The sequence below is a fragment of the Bombus huntii genome, chromosome 4, assembly GCF_024542735.1.
Source record: "Bombus huntii isolate Logan2020A chromosome 4, iyBomHunt1.1, whole genome shotgun sequence".
Classification (NCBI taxonomy): Eukaryota; Metazoa; Arthropoda; class Insecta; order Hymenoptera; family Apidae; genus Bombus; species Bombus huntii.
This window is the reverse complement of record NC_066241.1, coordinates 8245884-8266768: the sequence shown is the minus strand read 5'-3', so window position 1 is coordinate 8266768 and position 20885 is coordinate 8245884. Positions and strand designations below refer to the sequence as shown.

General features: G+C 35.2%; 2 protein-coding genes and 1 long non-coding RNA gene across 21 annotated transcripts; 1 reads left to right on the top strand and 2 right to left on the bottom strand.

Annotated features, from left to right (window-relative positions):
• Positions 1–7: 7 nt before the first annotated feature.
• Positions 8–3992, bottom strand: LOC126864991 (inositol polyphosphate 5-phosphatase K-like). Its single transcript, XM_050616975.1, has 9 exons — positions 3654–3992; positions 3288–3404; positions 3143–3220; positions 2859–3006; positions 2612–2787; positions 2308–2535; positions 2086–2239; positions 1802–1991; positions 8–1695 (listed from the first exon to the last, which is right to left on the bottom strand). The coding sequence occupies exons 1-9, from the start codon at positions 3677–3679 to the stop codon at positions 1520–1522; spliced, it is 1293 nt and encodes a 430-aa protein (XP_050472932.1). The 5' UTR covers positions 3680–3992; the 3' UTR covers positions 8–1519.
• A 338-nt stretch (positions 3993–4330) lies between these two features.
• On the top strand, positions 4331–5189 carry LOC126865000 (uncharacterized). Its single transcript, XR_007689424.1, has 2 exons — positions 4331–4452; positions 4712–5189. It is a non-coding gene; the product is annotated as an uncharacterized LOC126865000 (long non-coding RNA).
• On the bottom strand, positions 5038–20876 carry LOC126864988 (uncharacterized). Of its 19 annotated transcripts, none has more exons than XM_050616973.1 (8): positions 15146–20662; positions 14486–14571; positions 12551–14377; positions 10826–11059; positions 9519–9676; positions 8826–9226; positions 8026–8103; positions 5038–5469 (listed from the first exon to the last, which is right to left on the bottom strand). In XM_050616973.1, exons 3-8 carry the CDS (start codon positions 12920–12922, stop codon positions 5327–5329), a joined length of 1386 nt encoding a protein of 461 aa, XP_050472930.1. In that variant the 5' UTR covers positions 12923–14377; positions 14486–14571; positions 15146–20662; the 3' UTR covers positions 5038–5326. The 19 variants fall into 19 exon arrangements, with proteins under 19 accessions (XP_050472930.1, XP_050472925.1, XP_050472924.1 ...); XM_050616968.1 differs by having other exon boundaries at positions 12551–15341; positions 15547–15646; positions 15714–20662; XM_050616967.1 differs by having other exon boundaries at positions 12551–16523; positions 18298–18385; positions 18564–20662.
• Positions 20877–20885: the final 9 nt, after the last annotated feature.

Genomic DNA, 20885 nt, shown 5'->3' with positions numbered 1-20885 from the left:
TGCTTGGTATGAGTAAAAAATATTTTTTATTTGTATCCTTCCCGATACTACATTATACATTTATTTGCTCTATTCTTGCGTTTCTGTCGTGCTATACAAAAATAAAATAATATAGGTTTGTACAACCAAACCACCATTACACACATTTCGCCAATCGAACCAAAAGGTTTTCTACTAAACTAATAAAAATTTGTAATTATCTAGGAGTGCTTGTTCGAATATAAAGTGTGCAAAAATAACCCTGACACACTCGCTATATGCTTTGAAGCGTAAGACGATTAAGCACTAATGCTTTTGGGTAATAACCCAACAGCAAAACCAGGTACCGAAAGTAACTTTTCAACATTAACCAGAAAATTGAGTGTTGTATAAATTACATTATGTATTGTTTCGAGAGTATCATTTTTCACCTATGTATATCTATTCCCATTTATCGCTATTGTATTATCCAGCAAATATCAACATTTTATAGGACACTTTATGTACGAAAACGTTATTCCATAAAATAAAGACTAATTTTTACGAATTCATTATAAAAATATAGTTTTTTAATAAAATTATTTATCCTCAAATTGCTTAGAAAGAACTAATTTACAAAATACTTATTATTTACTGAATAATACAATACTTATTAATCTCTTCTTGTTTTGTCTTTTTGTCCTGAATTCCCAGAAATCTCTTATACATGTTTAAGTTCATAAATACGACAATGCATACAGGTAAAAATTCTAATGTGTCTAAACTCTTTGTGGTCCTTGTTGGTATAACAATTATTTGTTCGTTACTCAAACTCATATTGAGTCCAAAAGCTAAACTAGTATTATCTTTAAGATATAAACAAAATAAAATTTTTGTAGACAAAATTTTATATGGTATAATGATATTAGCTCTCTGTGACATAATTTTCTATCTATTACAGCAACATGAATATGTCAAAAATTTATGAGCAAAATATATTAACCTCTTGTCACGCTCTTTGAATGTTCGCTATAATAAAATCGATGTATAATGTAAACTATCAGATATCTTATGAAATATTCAATTTTCTAAGTGCATATTGCATCTACAATGCTCATAAAATCAAATAACACATTGCAGAAAGACAATACCCTTTCAACCATTCAACTTTGAAGATGAAAATAATTGTAGAGAAACAATCATGAAATAAGTACAGTTCATCCTTATTTGGTGGAATTATCCTATACAGTACTAGTTTGAAGCATAAAAAATATTCAATATGTTTATCATTTTCATGATATATATGTTGCATAAGTGTATATGCAAAATAGTATTTTAGTCTTTATAGATAGTTATTCATCCTAACAAGAAAATAAAAAAATATTGGACCCCAAAGAGTTACAGTCAAATAAAATAATTCTCAACCACTTAATAAAATTATCCAATATTTGTGTGTATAAATTTGTTAACTAAGCACACACATAAGGTGCAGCATCTTATTCATTAAACATTAAGCGACTATCATTCTGCCTATTCTGACTATATTACACGAACCAATTTATCAAGCAGGTCTGTGATGTCCTGGAAACGGTGGACTAATGCCTAAAATTCCAACAAGATTCCCTCGTTGAGCAACATATACCAAACGATACATTCCTGGTGCTCGAAGCGCAGTATCGCTAAAGTAAATTCGCTCGGTGATCGAATGTGGTTCGAGAGGAACTGGAGACGATTTACCTACCATAAGTCTTTATTATTGATTTACCGAAATAACTATGATATATGTATGCAAAATGAAAATTAATATATTTAAAGAAATATAATAAGATGATATCTCGCTCACCTCGACCTACATATTCATAAACGATATATTCGTCTAGACTGGAAAATTCATTGTGAAAAAGACCCACCCAATCGCCACTAGCTGGTCTCGCGTCTCCTAATAATCTATATGATACTGAATTTTCTTCATCTATAAACCATGATGACACAGGTTGGAACTCTACACCATGGTCCTCTACATTTGGCCTAATCTATAAACATAATGCAAAGTTTTATAATAAAATGACATTTTCTGTTATTTATTATTAATTTTCACTGATCTTTATATTGTACAAAAAATCTTACGACAATATCAAATTCTCCTGTGACAGGCTTATGGTCTGACTGTACATAATTGGAATGACTTTTATAATTACGCTGAATAGCATTTAATTTAACATCGTCATAAATATCTGCATTTACTCTGTACAAAATTCTATCAGTCCATGATGGTCGACGCCTAAATAGAAAATTCTTAGTTAAAAGAAAATACAATTAGAAAATGTGAGTATCATAGTCTTATCTTACTTGAGATCAAATTCTTGAGATGCAAATTCATATTTATAAGTAGGAGGAAATGTAATAGGATTCTCATTCAATTCAGAAAAAGCTTCACCCTTCTCCATTACCATCTTCAATTGATCTCTGGTTAATAAGGATTTTAATTCATTTTTCCTAACTAGTATGTCTATTTCTGTGGCAGTTAGATCCTCTCCATGTAATCGAAAATTTAAGTCACCAATCCAAAACACATAACTATACGGAAAGTGATATGGATAATTTATTTTGTATTTATGGATTAAATTGAATTAATTTAAAGAATATTACTGACTCATGAAATAATATTTTTGAAGTATCTGGACTACTAAAGTTATGACTTGTGAGTATTGTATTATAATCCATAATTCTGTCTGTTAATAAATGATCATGTGGTGTCAAGTGTGTATTTACTATACACATGTTAATTCCATACATATTTAATCTTATACTCACTGCACCTTTATTTCCCTTTAAGTAATGTATCTTTTTACTAAAAAAAAATTAAGGAATGAGTTTATATAATTATAATTTCTTCTTACCCACATGCCTCCACATCCTGTCCTTGTATATTGAGCCTCTATTAATCTTAAATGTGTAATATGTTTTCTTAAGCAAAAGATATTTAAAACAAGACCCTGTAAACGTTGTGTACGTATTTTTACGTAATCATATTTCTTTAATATATCTCTGCAAGAATTGTATACAATAAAATTCTTAAATACCATTTTTGACATAACAATCATTAGCTTTCAGAAATTTAACTGTTAATTTATATATATAATTAAATTTGTTACTGTATTATTTTCCACGTTTATATATATACCTAAAAGATTTAGTCCATGGATCATCGAAGAATATGTCCATCACCATATTTTGTGGCTGAGCTTTAACTTCTTGTAATCTAACGTAATTTATGAATTTAATCATTTTATGGATGACACGAATAAATTTGTGCAAATTATACTTACCCAACAATGTATAAATCTGGTAATGTTTTTGACTCGTTAATCTGATTCACATCAAGAAGTTCATGCAAATCCTCCTCTGGGTATTTAGTTGCCACATTCCATGTGACAAAATAAATTCTAAAATACATAGTAAGTAATTTTTCATTACTAAAATTATTTACTATTATAGAGCATAGATAACAAATATATCGATCAAAGTATAAAAAAAAAACATATTTTTAACTAGATATTAAATTTTTAATTCATAATTTAAATTTGAAGCATAAGAGCCAAAGGCTACAAACCAATACAGACTTGAAGGAAAGAACATTGATTACAAAAAGAACATATACAAAAAAAGATACATATTATACAATTTTTACTCACCTAAGATATTTTAATGTATCAGCCATTTTTAGGATAATACGATGTAAAACAATCACACAAAATTTTACTCTAACTTTGTTAGCATCTGGAATCAGGTTGTATTACAGTGACTGTGCACTGTTTTCCAACATACTTTATAGGTTAAAAAGTAATATATGAAATGTCAACGGTTGGTTAATTGATCTTTTTGTTCTAGATTTTTATTCAAATATTGTTAACGAGTACTTAAAGGGAGGTTTCACAGATGTCACATTACTTTTCGATTATAATACACGAAAACAATTTTATAAAGAACCATACCATTGACAGCTGTGATGCACGGACGAGCGTGCTGTGAAGAAAGCAATCTCCCTTCTACTACACCTAACCATGTGACGTCAAGAAAGCAACCTGTCGTTTACTGTCACCATCACTGTGTTAAAGTGCATTGTACATACGCAATTACGCGTAGTAAATATGTATGCTTCGTAGTAAATGCAAAATACGTAGTATACTACAACGCCACTTATCGGAATTCTTTCATTAAGTAAAATTCTGAAATAACTCCCATATGCAACGCTTTTAAATGAACTTCATTAATTTTCTTTGTAGTTAATAAGAACATAAATAAATAAAATAATACAAATAAATAAAAAAATTGTTTAGCTAAAAATCCGAGCATTTCGAAATTACAGGTCTCGGAAATTCATTTACAAAATAAGATGTGATGCATTTCTGCAAGCAGAGAAACGATGAGCAGATGTGTGATTAAATTTGTTTTTTCCACTACGAATCTGACTATTTGGATAAAAGATTATAGGTAATTATAAAATCCAGTCAACTACTATTATATGAACGTTCCACTTATGAGTTCTATTCTTTGACAAGTTCGGATAAATGGAGTTCTTACTGCAGTATATGTAATCAATAATAACCATGTGTAAACAGTAGTGTAGTATATTTGAATAACGCCACAGCCTTCTTGAAAGATACGCGAATATTATAAAAACGACTATAAATCTGTCTAGATATTGTTCTCAATGTTTAGACATTTATAATCTTTTCGTTTTACCATTTAGGTAGAAGATGTAAATATTATGTTATAAAACATAACTATATATCTGGGACTCTTTAAATAGTTTTTCAAGCAGATAAATGTGTTCCACTGTGCGGTATAATCTAAAGTTAACTGCGCCTCAATAAGAAAAGCTGCAAAGGTGATAATCGCGAGGAAATGAGTCATTGATAAGAAAGAAACGAAGAATTGTTTTCAATGTAATGTACGATTGAATTCTAATATAGAGCAGCAGTTTCATCAATGCGTTATTCGCATGATCTTCCTTGTGGGTATTATTGAAATCTCGATAATCAAGGTATAACGATGAAAAGAAAAAAAAGACATATAAAAAATGGATCGTACCTTTATTATAATTTCTTGCGAAATTCGCCTCCAGTTGCTATATTTTGATTTGTTATCGAAATAATCGTGCGTAGCTTCCACAATGAGAGAAGCTAATAAAAAAAAAATCTCCAACGTAGCTTACACGTTTCATTATTTACAATAACAAAACAAGCGAACAGAAAACGAAGTCCGCCTCGTGGTTATCTAATCTAAGAATGTAGAAAAGCATGTCCTTTAAAAAAATAAATGTCCTTTTATCGGACATTTATTCGAATGTGTGTGTGGAAAATTATCAATACATCATCCCGGGATGAGCTGCTCGTTGAAAGAATACGTTCGGATTTGCTGATAGAGTCGTGTACAAATTTCCTGCGTCTTCCGGCCTCAAATACATGCCTGGTGGTAAGACGAACGTCTCCATCGGTGCATGAACATCTGTAAAATAATATTTATTTCTCAATGAATTCGTGTAACGATCATTCGTAATCGTGGAAATAGTCAGCGAAGAATTGTATTATATTATCAAAGTAATTTTAAGAATTATCCACAAATTTTATTTCTCATAGAGAAATATAGAATTTGCGTATTTTTAAAATATGACTAAGAAACTTGATAAGCTGGGTGGCAATTTGTTATCCGTTTTTACGTCCTGCCAAAACACGTTATTAATTTCCGGTAACAATGAAAACGTCGCGTGCTCGCTTATCCTTCCGGTCGTGTTAAGCAGTAGAGCGTAATTTTCACGATAAATGTATTTATATTTGGTGTTACATTTCTATATTTTATTCGTACTCGTATTATTTTACCTTCGTTTTAACCGTGTTTTAGGTTCTGCAAATATTCGTGACAGGCTTCAGGAGATTAGGCGCGAAATGCTGACACAAAATCTCCATTAAGCAAAGGCACAATTGTTTCGTACACGTAACCGCATTTCAAAGTGGGTCACACCTGTCACGTTGCTCACAAACTTGTGATTATTCGAAAGTTTCTTGTTACGGGAGAGTAATTTTATTATTTTTGAAATTGCGTTGTCACGAAGGACCAAAGGAAACAGAAAAAGTCGGCCAGTAACTTTTAATAAGATGTCTATTTTTGGAATAGTGGAAAAAGTTCTGAGAAGTTTGAAACCGAAGTAATACAAATACTTGTAACTTTTATTAGATAAATAGCTGAATATTAAGACTTATCATTATCGTAGTAAAGAGATTAGAAAGTGGCCGTAATATGTAGCAATAAGATCTATACGTTTAAAGAAGACTTTTGACATAGGAATTTAGTTATGTCCTTTGATCAGCTATTGGATAATACTTTTCCTTGCTCCTTCAAATTAAAAGAGAGATACAAAAAGACAAGCAGATATCGTAAGAAACGGTTTCGATCGCAGTTTCGTAAGAAACTGAAGAATATTTCCAGCAAAATCTCAATCAAACTTTTTACGCAACGGCAATTGATTTATAAACTTAATCGAAAGGTTGAAAAACGATGTAGCTGAATATTATGATAACTAGAACCGGTGTCATAAACGAGCGGATGGTTTATGCCTGGCAGGCTAGTGACCTCTGCCTCGCAATATGTAGTATAATCCACGCCCTACTCGTAATAATGGACATTACGATAAAGAGATATATTACGAAGCTAACACATTTACTCGAAACGTTTCCTTCTTAAAAAGAGATATTATTCGACAATTTAAAATTTCTTTTTCCAAAAAGTAGCTACGTACAGCATATTTTATCGATGGCAACCGCGACTATAGAATTGTTTTTCTCTTCTCGTATTCTAAGATAATAGATTGTTATCTTCGTATTATATTATCTGCGTAAAAACAATACTTAATTATCTATATAAAAGCTAACTTTATCAAACCTTGTTTCCTTACTGATGGATCAATCGCACGGGATAAATTGGATCAAAGCGTTAAGAATCAGTTTTCTAAATAAAACTCTTATTTACTCCCTTTGTCTTTCGTATCAGGTATCGCTATAAGAAGAAACGAGTATTCCTCTATTCGAAAATTTTCTCATTCGAACGATCTAATTTACAAAATCTGAATACCGAAAGTCGAATTGTAATTTAGAACGGTATCTATTGACAATGTACGTTCGATGATTCATGCTCCAATAATGTTATATTTAGAGGAAAATCTTGACTAGCTGTTATCTACGAAAGTGGAGAATTTGTTTTCTCCTTTGTCGAAAAAAGTTCAATCAGCCACCACCAACAACAGGTCACCGATTAACTAGCGTCGTCTGATCTAACGGGATTTGTTTCCCCTTCCACATTAATTCTCGGAGAAGCGCTTGACCTCCGCCTCGAAACTTTCTCCCTCTCCACCTTTCCAGTAAGAGGTTTTTCCTCCCTTTCGTTCGTTCGTTCCTCGAGGTGAAGGTCGCCAGAGGCGACGCCGTAACGGAGGAAAAGTTTGGACGGGGAATTTACCGAGAGAATCAACCGAGGTATTTCCGGGACTACTGTAATACCTGTGGTATTTTTCTTCCTCGATTACGATCGGGTGCCAAAATTATCAGTTCGTGCTTGATATGTTCGATTTAAATAAAATATGTATCCATTGACCTAGCGTTAGCTCGATTAAACATCAGGCATATTAAATTATTGATAATATAATATCGAAAGATCTTTAGGTTCCGATATCTAAAACACTGTACAAAAGAATTTTTAATCGTTCTATCGGTAGACGAATTTTTAGATCGACGAAATTGCATTTTCTTTCCCTTGAAGATCTACGATTAATTATATATTTCATGAATCACAAGAGAGGCATTGGCGAGTAATAGCGCGAATATTCTGTGTATTACCGACAATGTATATATCTTATTGTATACATTTTCATGCTATTACTTTAATTACGTGTTTCCTAAGCTGTATTTTCTAATAAAACTAACGCTCTGCAACTAGAATGATATATAGCTTAGGTTGTTACAAACATAAACGCTGATACTTTACAATTAGCTAATTTCTAGAGGGACTTACCGTCGGAGTATATGGGGCTTCCACCATGCCTGCAGGCAGTGCATCCAGGTATAGCGGATGAAACTAATGCCACGCGATCTGCAATCAAAGGCATCAATAATATGTGCATTATTACATTATACCAATGGTAAAAACACTAACAATTAGTACTAATTGATTTTCATTAAATTTGAGTTGATATAATTTTAACGTGCATTCCTGTCGTAAACCGTATAAGATTTAACACTGTTTACACGCAAGAAAAATTTTAATTCTTAAATTTTACTTTTTAATAGCTCGTCGTAACACGTACGCACGTACAATAGCTTCGCTGTATTAATTAAACTTTAATTAATCATTTTCTTTCTTCGTATATAGCTTTACGATCGGTTGAAATGGATAAAACATGACGAACACGCTGATACCGTGCGAAGTGATCGAAACGGAACGACGTTTAAGCGAGCTACAAGAAACGGTGTATGCGTGCATGAAAACGCAGGTGAAATTTGCTCGTTTGATAAAAGAAACATAGTGAAATCAGCACGACGCTCAATTTCAACATTTGGAAAGTATCATTCGTAAAGTAAACAAAAGAAAAAAAAAGCGAAGTAATGCGAAATTTCTTGCTACAACAAAACTTTACGATATGAATTTTGGCTAAATACTCGTGATTTTCGTTTTTCTTAATTAACGACGTTATTAACAGATTCTGTACGCCGAGGAGGCGTTAATAAATAGCTTAGCGGTAACGTTTTAATTGGTGAAAATGTCTTCAATTACATACACGTAACAAGCCAAAGAGTACACAACTATGAACGTACCGCCGCTGTGATAATGCATCTTTCTCTTTAAAGAAGCTTCAGCTGGCTTGAAGTGGAAGAAGGAAGGCGAGTAACGGCTGCCAGGAAGCGAGCTCAAAGCATCGTCTCGATCACGAATCACCGTTGCGGAAGCTTCTCGACCGAGGGCAGCTAACTGGCGACCCTTCGGCAGGAACATCGTCAGGAACACGAGAAGGGAAGTAGTCAATAAACCATAAGCTAGCCAGGCTTCTCTGTCACTCTCCGTCGAGGCAGCCACTGAACCGATCGCACTCGATATCCAAATCGGAAGCGATAAACCAACAGCCAGGCCAATAAATGCTGCTTCCCGGTTGTTGTCTCGAACGCCGCGTGCTCGAACTGCTAAACAAGCTACTGCAACCAACAGCGCGCCCGGATATCTGAAAACCGATCGTCCGATCTTCAATGCGTCACCTTTAAAATTTCATTCGGAATTTACGTTTCTGTGGGTTTAGAAAAATTATCTTTCTTTCGCTTTTATACCGATAGCGTGTTAGAGCCGGATAAGTTTCCTTCGAATTATAGGAAGATTAGAATCGTACAAGTCTGGAAATATTTCCTAACGATTTTCCATTGCAACGGTGTAATTTCAATTCATAGCCTGATAGCAAGTGTCATTTTTATAACCGTGAAATATTGTCGATGGAAGAGGTTTACATTTCAAAAGTTTACCCGAGGGAAGCCACTATCTGTCCAAGAGGAGTTTTGCAACAGGACATTGGAGAGTTTTGTCCTGTATTTTGTACCTGAACCACCGTAGGTGGCTCGCCGTAAAACCATTGTCCAATGATAGCTACCTGCACGAGCACGGCGAATCCCAATACTAGTGCCTGTAACACAGAGGACGAACATACACCATATATTAACGTTCGCGTATGTGGTACACGTATATAAGCTGTATTTCAATAGAGTCTTGAAAAATGTATTGAATGGGCATCGGGCTTTGACCGATTAACGATGAATCGCTGTAATTATTACGATGGCATTCTTAATTAACATTCTTAACGCTTGTCAGTCACATTATAATTTATTGATGAACGGGCAGTTCCCCGCCATGTTCAAGGTTCTATTAAACGATCGCGATTATAAACGAAGAATTATTATAGGAGGAAAAGAGATGCGGCTGATTTTTCTAACAGATTATTTTATAAATTGCTTTCTAGTTTTTAACGTCGCTTCCTTCGATGCATATAATCACACCTATCGATAAAAAGCAACGGAAGAAAATCCGTCGAATCCGTTAGGCGAGGCAGAAAATGTCGGAGATATTAATATTATTCAACGAACGGCAAGGCATGCTTAACGACCACAACAGCTGCATTTACTGCTATTAGTAGCGGGCGTTACTACTGCGTTACTTTTCATTCAGATCCCGTCCCGCACGTACAAATAGTCGATCGAGATCGACATCCGGATCTCCGACACGACGAAATAAGAAAAATCCCGTGCATCCTTCGTGAGAGTTGTTCCACGAGTTTCTGCGAGCCGTTTTCTAAAGCTGTATTCACACTGGCTAGGACAAGAACTTTCGATTGTGTTTCAATCGCCTTACGGCCAGGCATTGGATCAATGGCATAGAAAGTAACACTATGCAAAATTAAAGAAACATGTCTACCTTTCGTTGGAAACGACGTATAAATTTAGACAAATTACGAATCGCAGTAGAAATAATAGATTCTACGCTCCCCACTTTAATAGTATGCACAATGAATTGTTGGCTAATTTTACAAAAATAAGATTTCTCCCTACACTTTAGAAATGACGTATTACTCAACCGCAAGTAAATTGTAAAATAAAAAATTATTAAACAGCGAGAGAAAAAAGGGAGACGTCTTTTGTCGAAAAAATATTAAGTTTGCTTTCCTATCGATGAATTTTGAATTCATCTTACCTACGCAATGGAAAACTTACGTTGTTCTTACATTGCAATGTATTTTGCAATCTAATGCATTAGGATTCTGAAACGTTATCAAACTTACTTGATAAGGTGCTGGTAGATAAACTCCACTATTTAATGAGAGCAGGAACACGCATTTAACCAGCAAGGCTGCAAATACAAGAGCAGCAGGTAAGCCGACTAATCTAAATGCAGCGCAGGACAGAGGGTTTTGACTGAGGGAGGCTGCTGCTGAGAGTCCTGCCAGGAGGAAAAGGCCTAAAAGTAGAGCTTGTCCCAGAAATAAATGTCGTCTGTTTGGCGCGGTTACCCTTGCCTGGAAAATTTCATTAAATGTTATGTTACTTGTATGTATTTTTATGGCGAAGATAATTTTTACACCGACTATTTTTGTGGTATTGGCTTTTGGCTAAAAGTGGTATTGGCTTTTGTGGTATTCTAAGAGCATAATTTACATTATATACGATTTTATAGGACAGAAATTCTGGGAGAATAATGTAAGTAAGTAGTAAACGGCGGCGTCTCACGCGAGAAAATCAGCATGCTCTAATTTTTCTTCCTTAACGAAGGAAACCTCGATATGGCGAACAGAAAGTATCTCAGTGTATGTTTCTAAGGTAAAATCTCCTTGTCTATCTGCGTTTGTACTATTAATGTTCGACAAGCTAGAAAGATACGATAAGGATTGTTGCATGTCAGACCTTTCGCGAAGTGAATCTTTACATGCCGCGATATAATCATACATAGATAAATTATAATTACGCGGGTTAATTTCACCAATTAGACTAACTAATAAAGCAGCCATACGCATCTGTTAAGGTAAACATGGAACCCTTGACGATGCATGCAACTACATGCATATGTTTGATAAAATGAATTAAATTAATTGTTGCTTTGATTTACATTAATATTTCATTTCTCACTTGTGAGAATATTAAATAAAAGAGAAAGGACGAACAGTAATTGGTTCTGAAAACATTTGATCGGGAATACCCCTCCTGTCTTGCAATTTAAATTTGAGAGAATGACGATCAACGTTAAAATCCTTGGCAGCATAATGACGCTATTAAAGATAGTATAGACATCAAAGCTATCAAAGGCTTTCCTGGTGGCTCCTGTTCAATGGAGTGTATCGATACGAGCAGACGACACGACTAGGAGAAATAGGCAGTCGACATGCAAACTAGGCCTAGGTCTCGGCGAAATTACGAGCGTGCTGGTTATTGGAGCTTGTCGAAGTATGAACGAAAACAATTACCATAAATTCTTGTATACATTTCCACGTACTATCGAGAGGAAAAGAGATAAAGGTTTCTTTCTAAGCTCTATTAATCCGGCGCTTCCTCAAATTTCAATTATAGATGCTTATACGACCGCGAAAATACGTTTCACGCTATCGCACGCGATCGGTTCAATTGGTAACAAGCTCTTCCCGCTTTTTTAGCGCTTGTAAAACAAAACGTCTTTGCGCTCTATTTCCGGTAGTGAAACCGTCGAATTATAAATTGTATGTCACCACGACGCTTGCATTTTAAAATAGTACCCTTCACGATTTATATTTATAACTTTTACAAATACCTTGGGGACTTTTTAAATGAAAACCATCGAGAAGCGTAAAGCGATTACGTGATATACGAGTAATCTACAATGGACGAGAGAAAATTTTTATAGACGCTGTTTTTCGATAAATAAATTGTACATTCCTCTATTTTCACCAGCGAACTATCGTTTCTCTGATCTTCGGTTGAATTTGCGATCGACCGAGATCGGTTTGAAAAAAGTTGGTTGTAAAGGTAAACGAACCGACCTTGAGCAGTACGAAAACCTCGAAGCCAGCCATGAGGAGCATCGTGGCTGCGCTGAGGGCCGCCAGAGGAAGAGCCCAGGGTCGTTGTCTGAGCAAGGACCTCGAGTACGGCCGAGTATCGACCTCGATCTCCTGGTTCTTCTTTCCAGGAGGCATTTTGAACACCGAAACCGTCCTGTTCGGTGCTGGAACGCTGATGACACTCGCTACACTGGCCAGACCGTTCTTGTCCATCGCTACGTCGCTAGGTACCAGGAAGAATTCAGTCGACAACTCGTAGTCCTTCGAGGCTTGAGCTCGTATCGCCGTAGTTCCGGTTGGACCAAGCCAGCTCGCTGTGGCCCACGACAAGATAATCGGGCTCAGTCTCATCGCGTCATCCGTACTTCCGTGGTTATCTCTGTATGGCTCTGTATGGCTCCAAGTTTCTGTAGCGTCACCGGGACATGCACCGTTTCCTGCGTAAGCGCATCCTTATGCGCCCGCCTCCCTTTCCTCCGAAGAATGGCACACCTGTAATTACGATTCGCCTCGGTAATTAAGCCTTGTCGGTTCATTTGATTAGATTTAGTGCCTGGGTAAAAGTGAGCACCGGTTTTAATCAGGGACTGCTTGGAAATCGCACTAACGCGCGTCGCTAATAATCAAACCAACAAATGGAAAATTGCTTTTCTCTTGAAGAAAATATAGACCGTACGTTGTATACTCGTTCTTCCGTCGTACTTCGTCGTACGATTTTTACATTTTACATTGGGAAGTTATGTAAATTAAAGATTTACATTGTGACGTAAATGAGATATTTCTAATTTATCTCGCTTTTACCACCACGAGCTCTTGGATCATCTCGCTACAAGTATAACGTAACAATCGCGATAACAATATTAAAAAACTGATACTTGCATTATAACTAAATACACGTGGAGAAAGGATTCATCATTTTCCCAATTACTATAACAATAGGCTATAACTATTTTTAAAGCAAACGTTTACCGCAGAAAAATTCTTTACAAACAATTTTGAAAATAACCAGCGCTAATAGAAGCAAATAAAACCGCAGCCTATTCTGTATGAGAGCCAGGCATGACCAGTCCGCAGGCATTCACGGAGTCTAACACCATTAATTATTATGAACAGGGTCAGCGGTAAGTAGAGTGAAGCATAGACTGAGTAAAACCAGAGTAAAACCTGTAAAAACAGGTATCACGGTGCACATTACTGTAATCGATTTAACATTGAATTATACGAATATTAACTATGACTTTGTATTTAATCATGATAATAAATGAACCTTTCAAGTATCGATCATTGTCTGTCTTCGATATCTCGACGATACTGCTTGCCACACATTTCTTCCTCGTATCAACTTCTTCTAACGATAATGTTATGCTTTCTTTCTTTTTTACTTTAATTATAAACACTATCAAAATTATAACAAAACACAATTGCGAAGTAGATTCGAAAGTCTTTTTGTATCCTTAGAGAATGCTTTTCGTATCGAATAATTCGATGCAACGAAGGTCAACGAACACTATGCAAGTTGTTCCAAGATCTTCGATACTAAATGATATTTTCTGTCAGAGCATGGACCAGTTCTCTGATGGGACAAGTCAGTGGAGTGGCCACGAAGCGCGCGTTGTGGGAGCCGAACTCCGACTAAGTCAACAAGCATTCTCGAGGGAGAAACTGGAAGCAGACTGGAGTTCCGTTCTGGAGGTGAAGCCTATCCGTTACGGAGGAGCCAGGGAGATGGTGATGACGATGCTGAGGTAGTAGTGGCATACAGCAGGAGCGGATCCACGCAAACCTTTCCAATAGAGTTGTCTTTTTCTATCGAATAGTTTAAATAATGGAATATCAATAATTTACTAAAAATAATACAAACTATTACGCTAAAATTGAGTACTGAATTATGAACGAGCGATACTTCTTACTTACAATTACTTGATGAAACATTTTAGGTAAAAATCGTAGTTGGATACTTGTTCATCTTCGATATTTTATAAATCTTCATTACGTAGTTGCTATTTTTGGCATAAAACATATAAGTTCATCGAATTGTTGGGCTGATGAATAAAGGTTTATAATTCGATATAATTATACATGTATATATATATAAATGTGCAAAATAGAAACTTCGATAATCTTTTTAACAATTCATTTTTATAAAAGAAAATTTTATTTCGTATGATGTGCGTGTTATTTCATATAAATTATACGTGTAATGAAATATAGTATAATTATAGCGAATACAGTATAAATAGGTATACGATATTTAGAGGTCTAATAATGTAACATTATTTCATATATATAGAATAGTTGCAGTAAGAAACAAGAAATTCGGAAGATCATCTCGACGAATGAATTGACTTGCCTCTCATGAATTGTAATTGGCTGGCTTTATTATCGTGAACAGGTCTATTTTATCGAGACGGATTCGATCTGATCCGCCCCTGACAAGATGAGAGAAGAAGCCGTGTGGAATAAAAGAGAAATAGAGAGAAGGATCGGAATGAAAGAAAGAAAAAGAAAGAAGCTGGTCCTCCGACGTCGAGGACCGGACCCAGCGACACATTTACATATCGTACGTGTAATAACCTCGAAAAAGATTTAACAATGGTCCCGGGACGGTTCTTCTCGGTTGCAAAGAAGAGGAAAGAGGCGAGTGCACGGCTCGGTGGATGAGGAAAGATCGAAGAAATGTTTAACGAGTTTCTGTGCATTCTTAAACTACGAAAAATGGCAAATACTCTCACGGACAGATCCACGGTCTTCTTTTTCATTACGGAATTCGCTGTAAAAAGAATTGTAGTAATTTTATTTTCAAGCCAGTCATCTTGGTATATAATAAATACAATATAATAAAATAAGTATATAATAAAATAGCCAATGGTATATAACGACAATTTAAAAGGAAAGATCTTGGTTAAAAGAAGAGCAAGTAGTAATATACGATCGGATAAAACTCTTACTCGAAGCTAGTAGTGAAAATTATTTACCTTGGCCTAGAAATTGCTTATAAAATTATTCGTAGCTGATGAAAGTGATAACAGAAGTTTTGTTTCTGGATCTAAGCGGCGCGTCCTATTTGAGCTCGAACTAGATAATATGTAAGTAATATGTAGGCGGCCGGGCGTCACAGATCAATGATTGTTTGTGCACATACCTTCAGTAGCCATACACGATCAATCCCTTGCAACCAAGGTTCGATGAACTCTACCTCGAAAACCGGCCAAACCGTTTGCACGTTTGGTTCGGGTGGCTCAACTTGGTTGATAGTAAGTTCGAACACGTCTTACGTTTCTTACGTTTCCTGAAAACAATGATTCCAAACACAGAGCTCGTCAGATAAAAATCTTGAAATTCGAATGCATCAGCGCCTAGAATTTCCATCATTTCCGCTACTAACGTATACTCGACGGACACCACATTTTAATGGCGTTTAATTCGATGCAGTTTACTTTAGCGATCCAAGTTATCGCCTATATGTTTAAAAGTAGAAGTCAACTTTTAGTACCGCAATTACGGATACACTTGTCCAAAGTATCCATTAATTCGTGGGAAACTATAACTAAAAATAAAAGAATATAACTCGTACTCGTCCCTGTTCTATAATTTTATGCAAGATGTGGAGGACATATCTATCGTAGTTTAATGATTTCAACATTGTTTTATGCGAATTAATTCTTTTTTAGTACGGTTAAAGATTTTCGATACATATGCCCGCACTTTTTTTATACGTTCCGCAATAATGCTACCGACAAACCGGCTTCGACCGGAAACATAAATATTAAACTTACCAAATTTGACAGAAAGCTTTGCAGCGTACCTCGCAAGACTTGGAAGCCAGTTTTTCTACGTTTATTCGAGGTTTGTACATGCTTTACGTCCTTCTCGTTATTCGAAGCAAACATCAGTCGACGAAGACATGTTGAATTTACGATGTATCCTTAGGTACGATACAATCTGTATCATTCTGATGAAATTATACATATTAAGCTATACAAAGTACATCGGCAACGATGTTCCTTGAAAATATAATCATATATGAAAAAAATGATATTTGTTTCATAATGTAGAAAAATCATAGAACCTAGATAATATCTCCGCGTGGATTACGTTCAATTTCTCGCTAAGTAAGAATTCATTAGAACAAAAAGAATTCGCCGATTTCTTCGACTAAATTCCTTTCTCGATAATAACTACCGTACTGCCAGACCCGACTGTTAGAAATGAGATTTACATCCTTATAGGTTGCAGTTTAAGAACAGCTTTACTAAGAGAAACGTCTTAACCATTGAGACAAGGGAAAAATTGATAGAACAATAGACGCTGTCAAAGACAACGAACAACGAAAATCTTTCTTCGAGGCTAGTGTATACAAATGCGTACGATGTACAATGTCTCGCAATGGCCACACCCGGTCACTTTCTCCGCCAAAGCCAAAGTCATTCTTGTACCGTAAGTTACTATGCTTAATGACGCAAGCTACCCACGCTCGATCTAATGCGAAGCACGGTGATCCGCTTTCCTCCTGGTACGTCGGCCAACCATGGAATGTAATTTACAAGCTCCGACGGATAAGAAAAAAGGATAATTAAGACGCGACTCTTTAACTGCAAAAAGCGGAAGATCGAGTCGTATGACGGCCCTGACCGAATTTCTTTGCACTTGAACGTCATTCCCCGAAGGGATCGAAGCTTTTAAAAGTTCCTCGATCGCAAGATAAATCGACTATCGCAAGTAAATTGTTGCGTTACGATTATCGTCTGTAATCTATTATATCGTAACTAACTTAATAAATCACTTCGTCACAATTTAATTGTATTTATAATCGTACAGTAAATTTGATCATTCTGTTGGCTAATTAATCTGATTGATATCGCAGTTGCAACCCAATTATTCGTATGAATTATAACGTTTCGTTTCTAGTAATATTTTTTTTCGAAATCGTCTAACTTCTAAACGCGATCCAACGAAAAATGATTGGTGTTACGAATTCATAAATACTCGATAAATCAAAGTACGTATTACTAAATCGTTCGAAAGTTGCTGCACGAAGGATTACCTTTATGCGAAAGAAGCTGTCGAGCGTGGTGAACGCGAAATTCCTTCCTCCACCCGAGGAACCCTAAATGATGCGGAGCACCGAACTCTCGGTATTGCAGTAAGAGAAGAGAGAAGTCGCTTGCAACCGGTTTCAACAAACTAAAGCTAAATAAAGTCATGTAGCGGCGCGAACGAAGGAAATCGTTCTGCCGATAATTGCGCCCTCGAAAAACTTTTCGAGCTTGTTCACAAAATGATGACTATTCGCCGCGTAATATTTCGAAAGGGCAGTCGTCGTTATCGGCTATCTGTCTACGTAATTGCCACGGTTATCTTTTACGTATATAAATCTCTGCGTATTAATTAGAACGTATCGCGCGAGTATACTAAAAAATCACAAAAATCACAAAGAGTTAAAAACTGTATACATTGGTCTTTTGAAATATTGAAAACATTTTATATTACGATATAAAATATAAAATTTGTCTTAATTTTCAACACTGAACGCTAGTCGTCGATGATACATAAATATTTAGTTGGATAATAATATGATAAATGACAGATTCGACTACAATACGAAATGGGCGTTCTTCGTATTCCAGAATTAATTATCAAGGAACAAGTTCTTAGGATAATTAATAACAATTCCCTCAAGCGATACCAGTGATCGATCAAGAAGCAAACATTCTTTCGCAACTCACCCCCTTGTCTATTCTTCGCCTCGTCGGGTTTGATACGTTGATAAGTCGACCCTTCCACGGCGATTCATTTGAATATAAATCCGGCTGTCTACACACGTTGAAAGTCTCACGAACGAAGAACGAAGAGAAGGATGGCGAACCAAGAGGACAGGAACAAGTCAAACGAAGAAAGGAAGAAGAAAGAGACGAAATGAAGAATTCTTTTTTCGTTGCACACTGTAACCGCAAACCGCGGTGGTCGGCCATGCAAGATATTTTTTATTCACCTTATTTTGGGTTCCTCTGCGCGTATAATATTTTTTATCTCGTTTTGATACACACGCGCACACGCACGAATGGAGTTTACAAGCATATTTGCAGTATCTTTGGAACTTATTCCTTCGGAGAATCGTTGAAGTTAATGTGAAATATATGAGATTGTCGTAACGTACACGCATCTGCAAAGTACAAAAAAATTGTATTTATTTTAGTTATTATTATTAGAAAATCTAATTAACAATTAAAGTGACAATTTTGTAAATCTCATAAAGAAACTCAAAGTTGGTATGTACGTACACATTTATTTATACATATTCTCTCCTATACACGATGCCGAAGAAAACGAAAAACATAAACTTGTAACTCAAGGATACAACGTTGTTTCGTAAGTTCAATGACCCAATGGCATGGAAGACTAAAAATGCGAGTGTATAAATTTTTTTTGCTTCTGCCTACCGTTAGTCATTTACATATACAGTCGGTGTAGTCTTACTGTAATGTAATAGATTCGGAAATAAAATATTTGTAAATACAAGTTTATAATTTGTATATAAATTAATTTTTATAAACATAATTTTAAAGCAATAAATCAATGTGGCGAAAGAAACGAATTCATAAAGAAGAATAAATAACCTAAAAAAGATACAAAAATATATTATGCCAATACTTTTAAACGAATACTATTTATTCTTACTAGTTAAGAAAACTCGAAATAAATGTAGATATTCTATTAAAAGTAACGACAATTACACAATTATTTATTATAAAACCAGTTACATAAAATTAATGCAAATGACATATACTGGAAGATAGCAAAAACGTTTCAAAGATAAATGAGTTAACGAACATAAAAGCAATACGTTTAAAGAAGCTACGGCCCAATAAAGAATTTCTTTTGACCCCGAATTTCAAAAAACGCCTGTATATTCACGGTACACGATAAAAGGGTAAAAAGGCTTTTAAAAAGGGCGACTATTATTTTATTCTGCGCGTGAGTGCATTGTTAAAGGAGACTTTTATTACCTCTGCCAAGGACGAAAGCTCACCACGTAATCTCAGGGAAAGCCTATATGGAGTCGCCAACATTTACATCTTTACATACATATTACACGAAGGGTACGTGCACATAAGACCGCAATGCGCGTGTCTACGTGCGCTTACGATGGAGTAACGATATTTATTATATGTCGGCTATGAATTATGGGCCGTTAACTTTGCCTTCGTGACGCGGCCCTTCGCTTCGCGACCAACCAGCCTACGAATCCGCCACTCTGACTGCACAAAAATACACATGCACATGCCTCGTGTATTCCTTCCAAGCGAAAAGTTTGCCTTTAACCAAGCGGTTCATTTGCACGAATTAATTGAATTCCTTTGAATGAAACGTTAGATCGGTAAACGGATCTATAATCCATACGTGACCCGACTAAGGTCGAAACATAAAAATTTTGAATGCTAGAAATGTCTGCAATTCACGATATGTAAAAGCGTATGCGACAATTGAAACACCGTCGACATAGGTTTTTTAATATAACGTTCGTGGGAAAGGCGAGGCACACATGGCGCTTAAAACAGCTTTAACGGTAAATTTACGAGCTTGGTAAAAAATGTGATATTAAATGCTCATTAACATGATAATATGGAAACGGTATGTTCATCCAGCTTCTTTGCCAGGCACTGATTTTCAATTTGGTTTTTTAAGCATTGCTTCCTCTACGACTAGATCAGTGAATATAACCTAATGCGATTAGATTACTTTGGAAACATCGTATCTAGTTTTGATTTCTTTTGATTAAATGATTTTATCTTTCATAAATTACCATGTCTAACTGTATTACTGAAACATTACATAAGAAATCTCAGATAAAATCATACATCCATATAACGCTTTCTTATAAAGTTAATGCCCGTTCAACGATATTCCATACGAACTTACTAGTGATTTAATGTAATTAATTCATAAATGAACAGAATCGTGGAACGATAAATAAAAGCGAATTTTCTAAATAATATTTAAAGAACATAATATTAATTATTAATACATGTAGATATAGGTAAAAATTAATTTAAATTTGTTAAAAGATAATTCGGCGAATGTTTTCGAAAAATATTTCGAGTCTTTATAAATTATAAGAATAAGTATCGAATCTTTATAGTTTTAATTAATAGAGTGCAAAAGTTGCAATTTACTGAGTCGAGGAGAAGTAGTGAAACCACATCCGTGATCACAAAATATGTATGTGAGAATATAAAAGTAACTTAAATATATTTTATTTTAATAATAAAACTGGTTGTAAAAGATGACCAAAACTTAGTTTTGCTATGTTAAG